Source organism: Lynx rufus, unplaced genomic scaffold, assembly GCF_022079265.1.
Source record: "Lynx rufus isolate CCGP_SWC_20201006 ecotype Redwood Valley unplaced genomic scaffold, mLynRuf1.p SCAF_23, whole genome shotgun sequence".
Taxonomy (NCBI): domain Eukaryota; kingdom Metazoa; phylum Chordata; class Mammalia; order Carnivora; family Felidae; genus Lynx; species Lynx rufus.
The window spans coordinates 16,017,244-16,032,035 of record NW_025814838.1 but is presented as its reverse complement, the minus strand read 5'-3'; the positions used below and the strand labels follow the sequence as shown (position 1 = coordinate 16,032,035).

The window sequence follows — 14,792 nt, the reverse complement described above, 5'->3', positions numbered from 1 at the left end:
ATCATACCCACTGCTTTCGGTCTGTTCAGAGATGACACATTCCCATCAGAGACCGTGATTACTCATCGTTCGGACTCTTGAATGATAGCTGCCATTTATTAAATGAGCTGATACATGTAAAGTGCTTATCACCGTGCAAGGGATATAGTAAGTGTTCGATAAATATCGGTAATGATCACTTTGTGCCAATACTGTGTGAAACCCTTCCTGCTCAAAGGGACCACGGTCTAGGGCCAGCAGCACAGACCCCCAGAGCTAGACTGCTTGGGCTCAGCGCCCAGCTCACCACTTGTGCAGATTCCTTCTCTGTGCCTCAGTCTCATCATACGAAAAGTGGGCATAGTTACAGTATCCCCTTCATGGAGGTTACGCAGAGATCCAGGGAGCTAACATGCTGACAAGAGCTGGCATACAGCTCAATACTTGTTAGCTGTCCCTATTACATAGGAATATGTTTTCTTCCTGCGTCTGCCTGGAATGTTCTTCCTGGCCCTTGGGACAACTTCTGACCCTGTAGGACTCCGTTTAAAGGACAGCAGCTCCTTAGGAAGGTCTACCAGACCACCCTATTGAATAGATGCCCCTCACTCCCACTCTCCAAATTGGTCTGTCATTTCTTTTTCATGTTTATTTGTTGTGTTGTCTGCTTTTGTTCTGGGATGTGGGCTTCAGTAGGGCCGGTGACCTGTCTGCTTTGTTCATTGCTCTGTCCTCTGCACCCAGCAAGGTGCCTGAACATAGTAAGTGCTCAGTAAATGTTTGTGGAATGAATGATCCTCACCGCTTTGCTTTCTTTCCTTTTTTCATTCCACAAACATCTGCTGAGGGCACGGTAGCATACTCAATAGAACGCTCAAGGTGCCTGCTCTGGGAAGTCATGTATTTTAGTCAATTAAAAAAACCTCCCCAGGTAGGGCTGTCTGGTGTGATTGGGCGGTCTGTGCACTGCACAAAGGCACCTGGACAAGGGGGCTCATGGGGGCTGCAAACCAGTGTGGGCTCTGCTTGCCAAGCTGTGAGTCCTGATACGGAGCCATGTGAGCCCAGTGGGGACCTTGGTAATCAGCACCAAGTCACGTTATGAGGTACGTAAATTACTGTCCCCATTTCTCAGAAGTGACTTGCCTAAGGCCACACCCCTGTAGAGGAGGGAGTCAGGAGGCAAACCTGCCTTCCGCTTTCCTTGGGGGAGTGGGTGTCCACAGGCATGGGCACAGCATGCTGGAATCGCTCCCAGAGCGCCACTCGCTGGGTGGGGGAAGGGGCCGGGGCATCTGTCTGGAGTCACGCTGTGCGTTGATGGCCTGATTCCACGTCTACTGCATCTTTTAAATAAATCCTCAGCTTTCCCCTCCGGTCTCTCGCCCCATGAAAGCATCTCCCTTCGCAGGCTCACGTCTCTCCTTGGGTCTCAAATATGTCCTGGTCACCTTCCCTGGCGCCCTTTCTCAGCACAGGGAGACAGGGGGCGCTGTAGCTGCCTTTTCCCTGAAGATCTGCAGGCGGCCTGACCCCCCCTCACCTGTGTCCCCACCCACACAATGCACCAATCCTTGTACCTTGCTTAACACGGTGTGCACGTGATGGTGTCTCCTTCCCTCCCCGCGCTCGTTCCATCATCCCTAGCACAAGTCTCTGGGTGCGTCTCTGGGATCCGGGCCACCATGCCCCGCAGGCTGGGCCCAGCCTCTCCGCCTGGACTCCCACGCCAGCCCAGCTTGGCCCCAAGCTGGAGAAGCCTGGCCTCTTCTGCCCCTTTGTCAAGCACGGGGTCCTGCATCAGGGCTCCTTTCCCGAATCTCAAAGAAAAAAACCCAAAAATAGGCAGGGCCCCCACAGGCTGGAGTTGGTTGCATACATTTTTTAATTGAAAGAAGTCAGCCTCCTAAGTATTGCTTTTACAGGCTTATCGACATCAAGTATTCATACCGCTCACATTTGCAAAAACATTTCTGGCCAGCGGAGCAGCGAGGCACCCCCCTCCCCCGCATGACGGATCAGTCCTGGCAACTTGATGCAGAACGAGCAACTGGAAACGAATAAGTCAAGCCCGACCCTCGCCCCCGACACGATCCTTGGCTTCTTTTCCTTCTGACTTACTCCCTGAAATAGTCGCTGCATCTAAGACCAGCCTCGGGGCCAAACCTGGCCAAGCTTTGGGCTCCGCTGGCCTCCAACGGAGCTGGGAGTGGCTTCCGCAGTGGGTCCGCAGTTTGAAGCATCCTCTCGGAAGATGAAGTGTGGAGAAGCAGGAGCGGTCGGGGGTGAAGAGCGGGGAGGCAGACTCTGGCTGGGTTCCTGTAAACATCCATCGCCAACGCGAAGGTCAGAAGCCAAGGCAAGGCCATTTGTGCGACGCTGAGGGTGGGGGAGGTCTTCGGATGCCCCTGCCTTTCCCCGGGGACAGGGGTACAGGCCTTCCGGGCCTCGGCTCTCAGTCTCCATCTCTCTGCCCCACCCTCCTGGGTCTGGACAGAAACCTCTCTGTTGGCACGGAGCTCTCGGGGGAAGCAGGCCTAACGAGAAGGGAAAAGGGGTGTTACTGGCACAGAAGCACGGCCCGCCACCCATTTGGGGGTATATCTGGGTCCAACCTCCAGGCCCCGGGAGGCCAAAGGAGGGCAGGGAGGCCTTCCCCCATCTCTTGCATTCAGAAACCATCAGAAGCTCCAGACTCGGGCTGGGGGTGTTTTCCTACAACTTTTGCTAATACCTTTTTTTTTTTTTTTCTAGTTTATTTACTTTCGAGAGAGACAGAGCGTGAGTGGGGGAGAGGCAGAGAGACAGGGAGACACAGAATAAGAAGCAGGCTCCGAGCTGTCAGCCCAGAGCCCGAAGCGGGTCTCAAACCCACCAACCGTGAGATCATGACCTGAGCCGACGTCGGCCGCTTAACCGACTGAGCGCCCCACCCCCCACCCCGGCGTCCCATTACTGATAACTTTGTAACAATAAGTTCGCCTGATTTCTAAGGAGCCCGGACTGGAGAACCAGGGCAGTTTCCCTTTGGAGAGGAAGGACTGTCCACCCTGGGAGGGACGAGGGGGATCGGGACCCGAAGAAGGAGGGCAGCCTGCTCAGGGGTCACCCAGAGCCTGCTGGCCCACTTGAGCCCCAGGGCAGCCGAGCAAGCTCGGGTCGTGGGCGGGGCTTGGCCCCGCCTCCCGCCCCGCCTGGAAAATGCGACGGAGGCTGCGGCCGTCGCCAAGCTACTCCGCAGCCCCACCGGGCTCGTCCTCCGAGGACATGGCATCATCCTCGCGGCCAGGCCCTTCGGCGGCTCCCCGTTTCCCGTAGCCTCCGCTTTCTGCGTCCGGCGGGGTGGCGGCGTCTCTGCGGCATCTTCCATTCCCCACCTGCCCTCCTGCCCCAGTTCTGTGCCTCATCTCTGCCGGCTCACTTCTGCAAATGCCGTCACGCATCCGATAGACCTTCTATGCGAAACACGTGACACGGACTGTGGTTCACCGACATGTGAGGTGTAACAATTCTCTGAGGTGGAGGGGGGCGTTCTGGGCCCTGCAGGACGGTTGTCAGCACCCCCCCCCCCCGGGTCCCTGACCACTAAATGCCAGTAGCACCCCCGGGCACTGCGACAAGTAAAAATGTACCCTTGTCCCGTTCCCAAGGGTCACTGGGGGGAGCAGAACCACCTCCACTGAGAACCATGCATCTCCCCAAGGTTCAGAGAAGCCAAGTGACCTGCCTAAGTCACACACCTGTGACAGGCGGAGCTGGCACTGGATGTAACAACAACAATCACAATCAGTAAAAGCTCAGGAGGTAGCAGCCACCTAAGTGCCACGAGCCCAGGGCGGAGGCTGCGGGTGCCTCGCTTGTTCCCTCCACTCACCCCTCCAGGACATGCTGACCTGCCTCTTTGCCCGAGGGCTGCCTGGTGTCCCGCAGGCAAAGCCAAGGTCCCCCCACAGCTGCCTTCCAACCAGTGATGGCCAGGAAGGTGGTGAATCAATACCCCAGCTCCTGCACTCCACAGCTGAGGCGACTGAGCCATATTTGTCCCTACATTGGTCCCCAGAGTCCCTGAGCAGGACTGAGCCCAGGCCTGCAGTGGTGACCTACTGGATGACACAACCCTTTCCCGACTCACCGACTCACTCCCTACCAGTAGTTCCCAGGATCACCTCTCAAATAAGCGACTTGCCCTTGAATCTTTGTCCCAGGGTCCACTCCTGGGACAGCATGCCCAAGATGGCCCATGGCACTAAGTCATTTCATTCAGCTCTAACAACTCCCAGAGTTGTTAGACACACTGTTACGATTCCATTTTACAGATGAAGACACTGAGGTTCAGAGATAGTAAGTAACTTGTCTGGGATGCTCAGTTCCCCAGGGCTTCGTGCCCCTGGAGATTTTCAACCCTACCTAATTTCACACATCCTGTGTGCCAGGACCTGAGCCGGGGGCTGGGGACCCCGTGATAAATGCAGTCATGCCTTTGAGACACAATCTTGTGAGCAATTGCAGCCGAAGGTCAAAGACAGGGACGGGGACAGATGGAGCCCAGAGTCTGGGTGAGGCCATGCATGAAGAACACGCCAGGTGGGGGGCGGGCGGGCTGGCGATGAGAGCACGGCAGGTCCTAGACCCGTGCTCCCCCCAGGTTCCTATGGGGTGGGGGAAGGGAGCAAGAAGGCAGGCCTTGGTGGAGGAGGGGGAGGGGCCAAATCTGCAAAGTTTCTCGTGTTCTCTGCCAGATTCTAGAGGCCAGCTGGGAACACATCCTTCCACTGCTCTGAGACCTTCCCTGGCTCCCACTGACGACACAGGCCAAGTCCTCGTGTCCTGGGCCCCACCCCCCCTCCCCCACTGGACCTGGGATGCAGAGGGGAAGCCAGGGGTGTGGCCAGAGCACTGGGGAGCTCAGCCATCTAGCAAGGTGTCCCTGGCTTCCCCTCCCTCCGAGGGACCTCTGGGGTTCCCTGCGGGGGTGCTCCTGAGAGCAGGGCTCACTCCAGAGCCCTCCAACACCGGGGATCATACTTAAGCCCATTTCAGACTTGTGTGGACAGCATGTCAGAGCACACAGTCACCCCCCAGGACGGGGACTCACTCCTCTCCCAATCCTGGTGACTACCACCAGCACGGAGTCCAGGCAAGCGGCGGTCTGGCTGGCCTGTGTCTCTCACACGGGCTAATCTCCCATCTGAACAGGCCCGGGGCTCCACAGGCACCGGCTCCAGCTGTATTCACCACGGCTCTGTTTTCACTGTGCTACCTGCAGGGTCACCTATTTATGGCAAATGTTGCTGGGTTTCACTTCTGATCGGAATATACGGGTCCGGTCTTTCCAGGACATCACTTCACTTTAAAAAGAGCTCGTTTAAAGAAAACAGTGACACAAGTAACAGTTCAGACGTTACAGCAGTGATTGTTGGTGGTGTCACATGGGGTGTGAGAGACCCTCATCAGTCGGTCCCACTCATTCCACAAAGGGCCCAGAGAGGGCAGTGACCTGCCCTAAGTCACACAGCAAGTTGAGGACAGCCCAGGTCTGTGTGTCCTCTGGAGGGTGTCCTGAGACCACTCATCTCTGCCACCTGCCGTGGCTGCTAAAGATCCCCTGGTTCCTTAACTTGCAAGTCTGGCCTCACGGCAAGCCCCTCAACGAGAATCTTGAGCATGTCAACGACAGGTGGTAACTCTACCTCGTGCTATGCGCTTTAACGCGGGTCCTAGCTCATTTACGCCTCAGAAGCACCTCAGGAGATGGGGCCAAGCAGGTTCATCATCCGGAATTTCAGATGGGGCTCAGAGAGGGTTCAGCAATTTGTTCAAGGCTACACGGCTCGCAGAGGGCAGAGCCAGGACTTGAACCTCCCCTCCACAGTCTGATCTGAGGTTCACTCTTCGCCTTCTTCCAGGGCACCCAAAGCCTCAGGCTGAAAGCATCCTGGAGCCTCGGCTTGCAGAATCCCAGGCAGGGCGTTCTCCAACCTTCTAGTATCTTTAGTGCAGGACAGACAGTTCATTGGCCAATGGCTGTTTTTTTTTTTTTTTCTTTCTTTCTTTCTGAAGCTGTAACCTTTCATTCCGTGCTACTCCCCGGATCCCGACAGAGGGAGTGGCCAGCTGACTCATTTCTGTCATTAAGAATGACAGCTGGGCACTTGAGCCATTTTAAGAACAATGTGTCAGCTCAATACCTCGGTGGAGAAGCCGCCTGGTTTGGCATTTGCCTTAAGTGAGAAAATGGCCCTTGTGTCTTGAGGGCGCTGGTGGGGCGATGCCCTGGACGTGCTGAAAGGAGATTTCTCTTCTCGATTCAGCCATCCTGCGGGCTTCCTCAGGGGCAGTCAGGACAAGGCCCATCTGTGGGGATTCAGGCTCTGCCCCCTCCTAGCCGTGTGACCTCAGGCAAATTAACTTAGTTTCTCGGGGCCTGTTTATTCATCTGAAACCAGAGGACAGTGCCTACCTCCCTGGAATGTTTGTGGTGAGGCTATGAAATCACATTGGTGGAATGCCTACGATACACAAGGCATTGGTAAGTAGCGGCCCCTCCCCTCCTTCCATCACTTCCCAGCTAGAAAATACACCAGGCAGGGCACCTCTTCCGTGCTGGGGGCCTTCTGAAAACAGTAGCCCTGTCGTCCTCCAAGGACCTCGCCTACCGGAAACCCACTGCTCACCAACCAACCAATTAAAGCAGCTACAGACAGATGTCACCTAGAACCAAAACGCCCTGCGTCTCCCCTGTGGTCTCAGTGACGGGCTGTGCCGCAGAAGGACCTCTGCCTTGTCTGGTCCAAGAGTTCACGGCCGGAAGGGGCTCAGAAAGGAGAAGCCGCCTGGGTCCGTGTCCCCCAGGGAAGCCAGCGTTCTGGAGAAGCAAGGGTCGGTTTCTCGAACCCAGGTCTGGTTCACGTGCCAGATGCTGACACTCATCAGTTGTCAGTTTTGTGATGATTCTTGGTCCAAAATGTGTCTCCAGTTGGTTGGTCCTAAGACATGGCAACTTTTGCCCTCGAGTCTTGCCTAAGAACTGCCTGGAGTATTATTTATTTGGTATTTTAAATGAATGCACTTTTTTTAAATTTTTTTTTTTAAAGGAACCTTTATGTCACTCTCATGAATAAAAAACAGTATCATTCGTCACGCACCAAAGGCAACGCTAAAAAAAAAAAATACTATGAAAATGCAACGGTTAGTGCTAGCCAGATACCCCCGGCTTGTGAAGCAGCCTCAGCCTGGTTTCTCTGGTCTAAGGGAAAAGTAGCAGGTGCCCAAGAGTGACAGAGAACGTCAAGGAGGCACTGGGAGCGAGGCTAGGAGGCCCAACTGGCCACCTCATAGCTGGGTATCTGGGCTGAGTCACTGACCATACCCAAGCCTCAGTTTCCCTCCCTGTATAGTGGAGCTAATGAGCCCAGCCCTGCCTGCTTCATGGGTGACGCTTAGGGGAAGCTAGGAGATGTGAGAGGCAGCTATTTTTAACCACCCAGCCAAGGCCAGGAAGGAATCCCAGGAATGAAGCCTTCCCCTCAGAGGGGGTGGTGGGGTGGTGATTGGAAGTCGGAAGTGGCTCCCAGCCACTCCCAGGCTTGGGATGACAGCTGTGAGGGCACCAGCATCGCTGCCTCGACTCACTGGGTGCCTGACCCAGGGCTGCTTCAAAGGCCACCCAAACAGACACATCTTCCTTGGTAATTGGCCCCCAAGAGGAGACAAGGACTGGAGGAAAGGGGAAGGCCCCGGGCCGAGTCCCCTCTGGGTCTGACACACCATCAACACTGTCAGCGTCATTCAGGATCTGACTACACGCCCCTTCACGCTCTCATCTAATGTGCATGAGCCTTTCCGCAGGTGCGACCCCTACCCTAGCTTACCGGACAGTGGCTGGTCTCCCATAACAAAGAGCAGCCCAGAGGCCCCAGGCCTTTAGCTGGCTTTGGTATGCGGCCAGAGGTTAATGACTTTGGCACTCACTTTTTCATCCATGCCTAGTAATGTTGGTTTTCTGTGTTCAGCGATATAAATAAACATCCCTTTAAAAATAAATTTACATAGGGGCGCCTGGGTGGCTCAGTCAGGTGGGCTTCTGACTTCAGCTCAGGTCATGATCTCATGGCTCGCGGGTTCGAGCCCTGTGTTGGGCTCTGTGCTGACAGCTCAGTGCCTGGGGCCTGCTTCGGATTCTGTGTCTCCCTCTCTCTCTGCTCCTCCCCCGCTCACGCTGTCTCTCTCACTCTCACAAATAAACATTAAAAATAAATTTAAATAGGGGTGCCTGGGTGACTCAGTTGGTTGAGCGTCCGACTTCAGCTCAGGTCATGATTTCACGGTCCATGGGTTTGAGCCCCATGTGGCGCCCTGTGCGGACAGCTCAGAGCCTGGAGCCTGCTTCCGATTCTGTGTCTCCCTCTCTCTCTCTGCCCTTCCCCTGCTCATGCTCTGTCTCTCTCTCTCTCTCTCTCTCTCTCTCTCAAAAATAAATAAACATAAAAAAGTAAATTCACATAAAAAAGTAGATTTTTGAAAGAGGAAATACTAAAACTAGTTTGATCACAACGGCAGGTGATAAAGGGAAAAACAGGAACTTTACAGTGGAGAGACCCAGTAGACATCACCTTAGGCCAGAGATCAAAGTTAACATCACCAGTAGTGGGACAGATGTCATGTGTCTCCTGATAACCATACACTCAGAAGGGCACTCACTCACTTCTCCGCGGGGTTCCTGCCAAAAGTGCATCATCTGAACCTAATCGCAAGAGTAAACATCAGATAAACCCAAATTGAGACTTGTGCTCCTCCAAAATGTCAATGTCATGAAAGATTAAGACAGAATGAGGGGCTGGTCGGGATCGAGGAGGACTCAAAAGACGTAACAATTAAGGCCAAGGGTGATCTGGGATGGGATCTGGGACCTCAACTCTGCCTTTCTATTGTGAAAGGGCCACTATTGGGCCAATTGGTGAGATCTGAATAAAGTCACAGACTGAATCTGGTTCATAGGCTCGCAACGGTGTTAAATTTGCCGATGTTGACAACTGTGACTGGGGTCATGGCAGTGAATGTCCTTGAGCTAAGCACACAGCCAGCGAAACATTTAGGGGTAAAGGAACATGAGGTCTGCAATCCGTTTTCAAATGGCTCAGGTGAGTAACTACACACATACACGTATGTGCACACACACACACACATGCAGGGCAAGCACGTGTTGCGTTCGGGAGCAAATGTGGCAACATGTCAATCAGTGCAACTGGTGACTTTGGGTGGGGACTACAGGGGAGTTCTCTGCACTCTTCTTGCAACTTCTGCCTAATTGGGAAATTACTTCAAGGTAAAGTTTGGTTTCAAAAACTCAGCAAAAAGGAGTGACAGCGTCTGTGCAGCAGGCCTGGGAGAGTTGTGAGCGCTATTCCAGGGTCGGGATTTGGGAGCCCCCCACCCCACCCCACCCCCACGAGCCCCTGCAAACCCAGCACTGGGTTGGGGAGCTCAGCTGTCTTCCTCAGCTTTGCTTCCTTGGCTCCTCACCCCTCCCTAATGGGGCCTTCTCCGCCCAGAGGGGCAGCCGGCACCCATGCGTCCCACGGCCAGCGGTCTTCCAGGTGAACCTAGCGGTAGGACAGAGTGGAAAGTCGGCCAGGCCAGGGGTGCACCTGCCTCCCCTTGCCATCAGCACCTGTCTCTTGCCTGGACCACAGCTATCCGGTTTCCCTCCTCTGCCGTGACACTTCTCCTCCCCCTCCCCCCCCCCACCCCCAAGAGCTCCACCAGCTGCCTGAGGGATCTCCCGTGACCTGAATCTATTGTCCACGTCCCCGCAGAAATTCTGGGTTTCTGAGCAGGGCACTGACACACCAGCCTGGGTGTTCTGCTCATGGCACAGGCTGCCGACTAGCACGGAGGGGACCAGGGCGGGTAGATCACAAGGAGCAGCCGTGGCACCCGGTCAGGACCCGGAAGCCAGGAGCCCCTGTAATAGGTAGCCCGACGGTCTGGTTACTCGAGCTCCGAATCTGAGCTACACCAGGCCCCAGTGACTGACAGCAACATCCTGTAGGCTCTCCGTTTCCGGTGCGGAGAGGCTCTCTCCCACAGCCCTCCCTCCGTGCCAGAACAGGGACGAATCAATCCAGCTGCCCTGCCTCTGCATCGGAAACGCTGGCATGTGAGGACTCTCCGAAGGCTCCCAGGCCAGCCGCAGGGGCCTTTCTCCTGGGAAGGAGGGAGCTCCTGATTCCCCACTTCCTGCTCCTGGGCAATGATTAACACTCTAGGAAAAGTGCAGCCTCGACTCTACGGGGCCCAGATCTGGTGGCCCTGGGAGACCACAGGCAGTGGGAAAGGTCTCCTGAGGGTCCTGGGCTGGGAAGACAGTGGGGGAATTCTCTTTCAGGAGCCCAGACCCGAACCCACCCAGCACTCAGGAAAGCAGTCCTCCGTGGCTCACTGGGGGATGTGAATATTCATGTAGGAGTGCACAGGCAGGTTTATACATTTGCCAAAGCCTGAGCATACACACTCTCCATTACATCTGTTAATGCTAACAGTGGTTAACATGAATATGATCACTGACTGGACACAGGAGGGCCTAGGAGCTTTACATCCATCCCATTTAATCCTCACAATGAGATAGATTTCATTTGCCCCGCTCCTTAGAAGAGAAAACTGACCCACAGAGAGATACGTGACATGCCCAAGGTCACAGCCCGGACTGGGATTTGAACCAGGTACGTGCTCCTAATCACAACCCTAATACTGCCTCCTTCAAACAAATGTTTGATGAACGGTATCATGTTCATACACACATAAGAGGAAAAAGAGGAGAGAAAGTGAGTGTACCCTGAGATCCTCCCCAGTCCCTGCTGCCTGGCCAGCCCTCCACCCCCGTCAGTGCTTCTGTGACCTTGTCGTGTGTAACATTGAGAAGGTGTCCGCGTGAGAACGAGCCAGAAGGAAAGAGATCTGACTACTGATGTTCCTCTGCTTACAGAAAGGGGCCCACAGACGCGGTGCAGTCGGACCATTTTTAGATCTCTCCCAGAGGCTTTTCCTGTTACTGGCCACCCTGCCCTACCCAGGTCTGGGCTTCCCCGGTCCCGGGGCCAAGGCCGCCTAGGCCTGGATTCGGGATTCGGGATTCGGGATTGGGGAAGAAGGACCGCTCTGCGTGACTTCCCCGCTCCATGGGGCTCCAGTATTGCCCCCCAGCCCCAGGCCTTCCTGCTTCCCAGCTTGGGCCCCGCCACTCTGACAGCTTTGCAAGGGTGTCCCTGAGACATGCTTCCTGGTGCTTCTGCTCAAACAGCCTTTGCTGCGAAGTTTGACGAAGCATTTGGGCTTAAGTTTTGGGTTCAGAGCATGCCAATGTTTTCATTTGGAAGGGGAAGTGTTTCTGTTGATGTGGTGAAGAGATAAAATGAGACATTCTTCACCAACTTACGCTGTCTCAAAGTCAAGCGCTTGGCTTGGAGGCAGAGATTCATCTTAGGCTCTCCAAGGCCTAGCACTGGGGCCTGGTGGAAGCAGGTGCAAAGGGCCTAGCACCAGGCACGGTGAATGATCAATACTCGGGACAGGTTTTGAATACAGTCCACAGATTCTAGCTTCGCAAGGCGTTTTCAGTCTGTCTCTCCGTGTTCACCAACCTCGCCCTGGCCAAGCCCCCGTCGCCTCCAGCCTGGGCAACTACACACTTCCCAAACGGCTTCCCTGATCCACACTCGTGCCGACGACCCATTCTGCCCACAACTGCCGAAGTCATCTCTTGCTTAAAACCTTCTGCTGGCTTCCGCTTGCTCGTGGCCCTGGCCTCCCAGGTCCTGTAGGGTCTGCCCCCACCTGCCCCATTGATCTCTCCTGGGGCTGCTCTCCAGCCACAGTGGCCTCATTTTGGTGGCGGCACAAACCAGCTCTCCTACCCTACCGCCTGGGCACGAGCCATTGCCTGTGCCCGGATTGGTTTTCCCCAGATCTTCAGTCTGGCTCTGTCTACCAACTTAGGGCTAGCTCAAATACGTCATCTCCTGGAAGAGACCTTCTCTGACACCCCCTTTCTAAAGCAGCCCATCTCTATTCTGCTTTACTCACTCAACAGACATTTACTGAGTACCTACTAGATGCCAGGCACTTGTTCTAAGGGCTGAACTCAACAAGGATGGCCCAGGTCCTTCCCACATGTCTTAATGGCTCCCAAAAAATCTGATACCTTGCTTCGGAATCTGCTTGTGTCTTCTCTCCCCGTGCCAGGAGGGCCAGGGCTAAGTCTCTCTTGTTCACTGTGTTCACCCACGAGGCACAGTATGTACTCAGTAAATATTTTTCTTCGATCAAAGAACGGATTGATGGATGGATGGCAGGCAGGTAGGTAGGCAGACTGGGTAGGTATGCAAGAGTGGCTGACACTCTGCCTGGCACCTGGTTCTTGTTAAGGTCGCACTGAGCTCAAGTGAAGCTTTTCTCAAAGAAATGTCACTGTCCGCCCCTCAGGGGAGCCCTCAGCCCCCAGCACTACCACCAGTGGGTCCTGCCCCATCCGGCATTCCCTCTGACTATGGTCATCTTGGCAAAGACAGGCAACAAGAGGAGGGGCGTTAGCTTGCGTGGGGCGAGTGGCATTAGTGTCTGTTTTCTCAAAGGAGCCCTTGCTACCTCGATATCCTCCCTTCGCTGCCACTCGGGTCCTGTGCTTAGTGATACTGCAGCACCGAACAGCGGAGGGGCTCAGCCAAAAAGTGCCTGCGTGTCCTCTCATCTTGTGCAGTCGCCTCTCTTCCCGGCTGGGAGACTGTGGCCAAGCCCTCCTCCTTCCTGGACCTTCATGTTCCTCCCATTGACACCCAAGGTGGGGCAGGACACGCAGCTTCCTGGTCGCAGCCCAGCGGCAGAGCTTTAACACCTCAGTGCAAAGATCCGGTGGCCCCTACTCCTCCTTGAGATCTTGCAAACCCCGTCCGTAGGCGGAGCCAGCCCCAGCTTGCCTAGTCTGCAAAAGCAACCTGCAAAACTGGCGGCCCTGGCAGACCCAAGCTGCGGTACTGCCCGGCACCCTGAAACCCGACTCCCGAACGGCAGCAAACCCAAGGCCAAAAGGAAGTGCAGACTTTGCTGAAGGAGGTTTCACCTCCTACGCCCTCGGCCCTGAGCCCTTGCTCTCAAGTCCCCACCCAGTCCCCGAAAGGGCTACGGGACAAAGGTGGTCGTGCCCAGCGTGTTAGCTCTTCTGACACTCCAAGTCTTTATCCTTCCGGGACTATGGGAATTCCGGAAAAACCAAGGTCACCATCAAGCCAGATGGAGGCAGAGGCGAGGTGCTGACAGATCTGCCTCAAAGGGATCTAGGTGCAAAGGCTTTTCCACAAGCTGTGACAGTAGGTACCGTGGCTAACCCAACACCATTCAGGCTCAGCCTCCCTTCCCCTCAACGACTGTCACCTTCACCGGGGAAAGCTTTGCAGCCCCAACTAAGGGCCTAACAGGGGTCTGGCCATTCCTGGCATCTTAAATAGACCTCCAGGAGGTGGATGGAGGAATCCCAAGCCTGGGGGAAGGGTGTGTGTCCGGTGTGGAGATGCCACCCTCTTCTTCGCCAGCGCCCCAACCCATCCTCATCTGGTGCAGAAAGGGCACTTACAGGTCTTGGAGGCCAGTGAGGGCCTCGTCCTGGGGGTCCCATCCCTGGCCAAACGATGCCCCCAACCAGCAGCGGCGGCAGGATTTGGGCGGCCGGTCCAGGCCGAGGGTTGCGGGTCGTTGGGGGGGAGGGGAGGACGGTAGCCAAGCCTACTCCAAGTAACCATCGAAGACATCGAGCTCCGAGTCGGCATCGTAGAGGCCCGAACCGGGGTCGGAGAGCACGCCGAGGTCCACGAGCGCCTGGTCCATGTCCTCGGGCAGGAAGACGAGGCCCACATTGAGGACAATGTACTCCATGAGGAAGGCGTAGTATAGGATCAGCACATTGACGAAAAACAGGCCCACGTAGAACATAGAGGGCAGCAGCGACGGCGGCACGTAGGGGACCAGGGGGCCCAGCGCGTCCAGGTGGGCCGCGACCCGGGCGCCGGGCATGCAGGGGGCGGCGAGGGCGGCGGCGGCCCGGCGATCCCAGCGATCTCAGCCGCTGCGGCGCCCGGGCGGCCGGCAAGGGGGCAGCTCAGCCATGCAGGGACGCCCCGGGGGCTCGACCGAGGCGGCGCTGGGCCCCGGCGGTGCCCCCGCCGGTGTGCCGCGGCCCCTGCAGACGCTCCCTGGCCCCTGAAAAGCGCCCGGCGGGGTCCACGCACCCCCAGATGTGCCCACACGACCCTCTCGATCCTCCCGGCAGCCAGGGAGGCCCCCCTGAGGTGGCCGGCGGCTGCCCGGCTCCTCCGACGCGCCCCGCTCGCGCTCACTGGCCCTCCAAGAGCAGGCGGGGGCCCCACCGCAGCTCAGCGTCGAGGGCCAGTCCCGGCGGCTGTCTCTTGAGCCCCGCCCGGCAGTTCCTCGCGCCCCCTCCGCGGCCCCGCAGGCCCAGCACCCATGGCTGCGGCCGCCGCGTCGCCCTCCTGGTCGCGTTCCGAGCACCGCCTCCCAAGCGGCCCCGCGCTCATTGGCCAGCCGCCCGCTGCCCGCGCTCATTGGCCTGCTCGACGCCCGCGGTCATTGGTCCGAGACGTCCGGGGGCGGTACCGCTTCGCTCCGCCCCTCGGGGTGCTGGCCTCTGACTTGCTTTCCTGGTTCCGGGCTCCGCCCAGGTCTCAAATCCAATTCGTTCTGAGAATCCCCCACGGAGTAGCGGGAGGGGAAAGAGACAGAACGCAGTTCGAACCTGCACGTATCCT

General features: G+C 56.4%; 1 protein-coding gene across 1 annotated transcript; it reads right to left on the bottom strand.

Annotated features, from left to right (window-relative positions):
- Positions 1-1,846: 1,846 nt before the first annotated feature.
- On the bottom strand, positions 1,847-14,537 carry DEXI (Dexi homolog). Its single transcript, XM_047087392.1, has 2 exons — positions 13,604-14,537; positions 1,847-2,516 (listed from the first exon to the last, which is right to left on the bottom strand). Exon 1 carries the CDS (start codon positions 14,038-14,040, stop codon positions 13,753-13,755), a length of 288 nt encoding a protein of 95 aa, XP_046943348.1. The 5' UTR covers positions 14,041-14,537; the 3' UTR covers positions 1,847-2,516; positions 13,604-13,752.
- Positions 14,538-14,792: the final 255 nt, after the last annotated feature.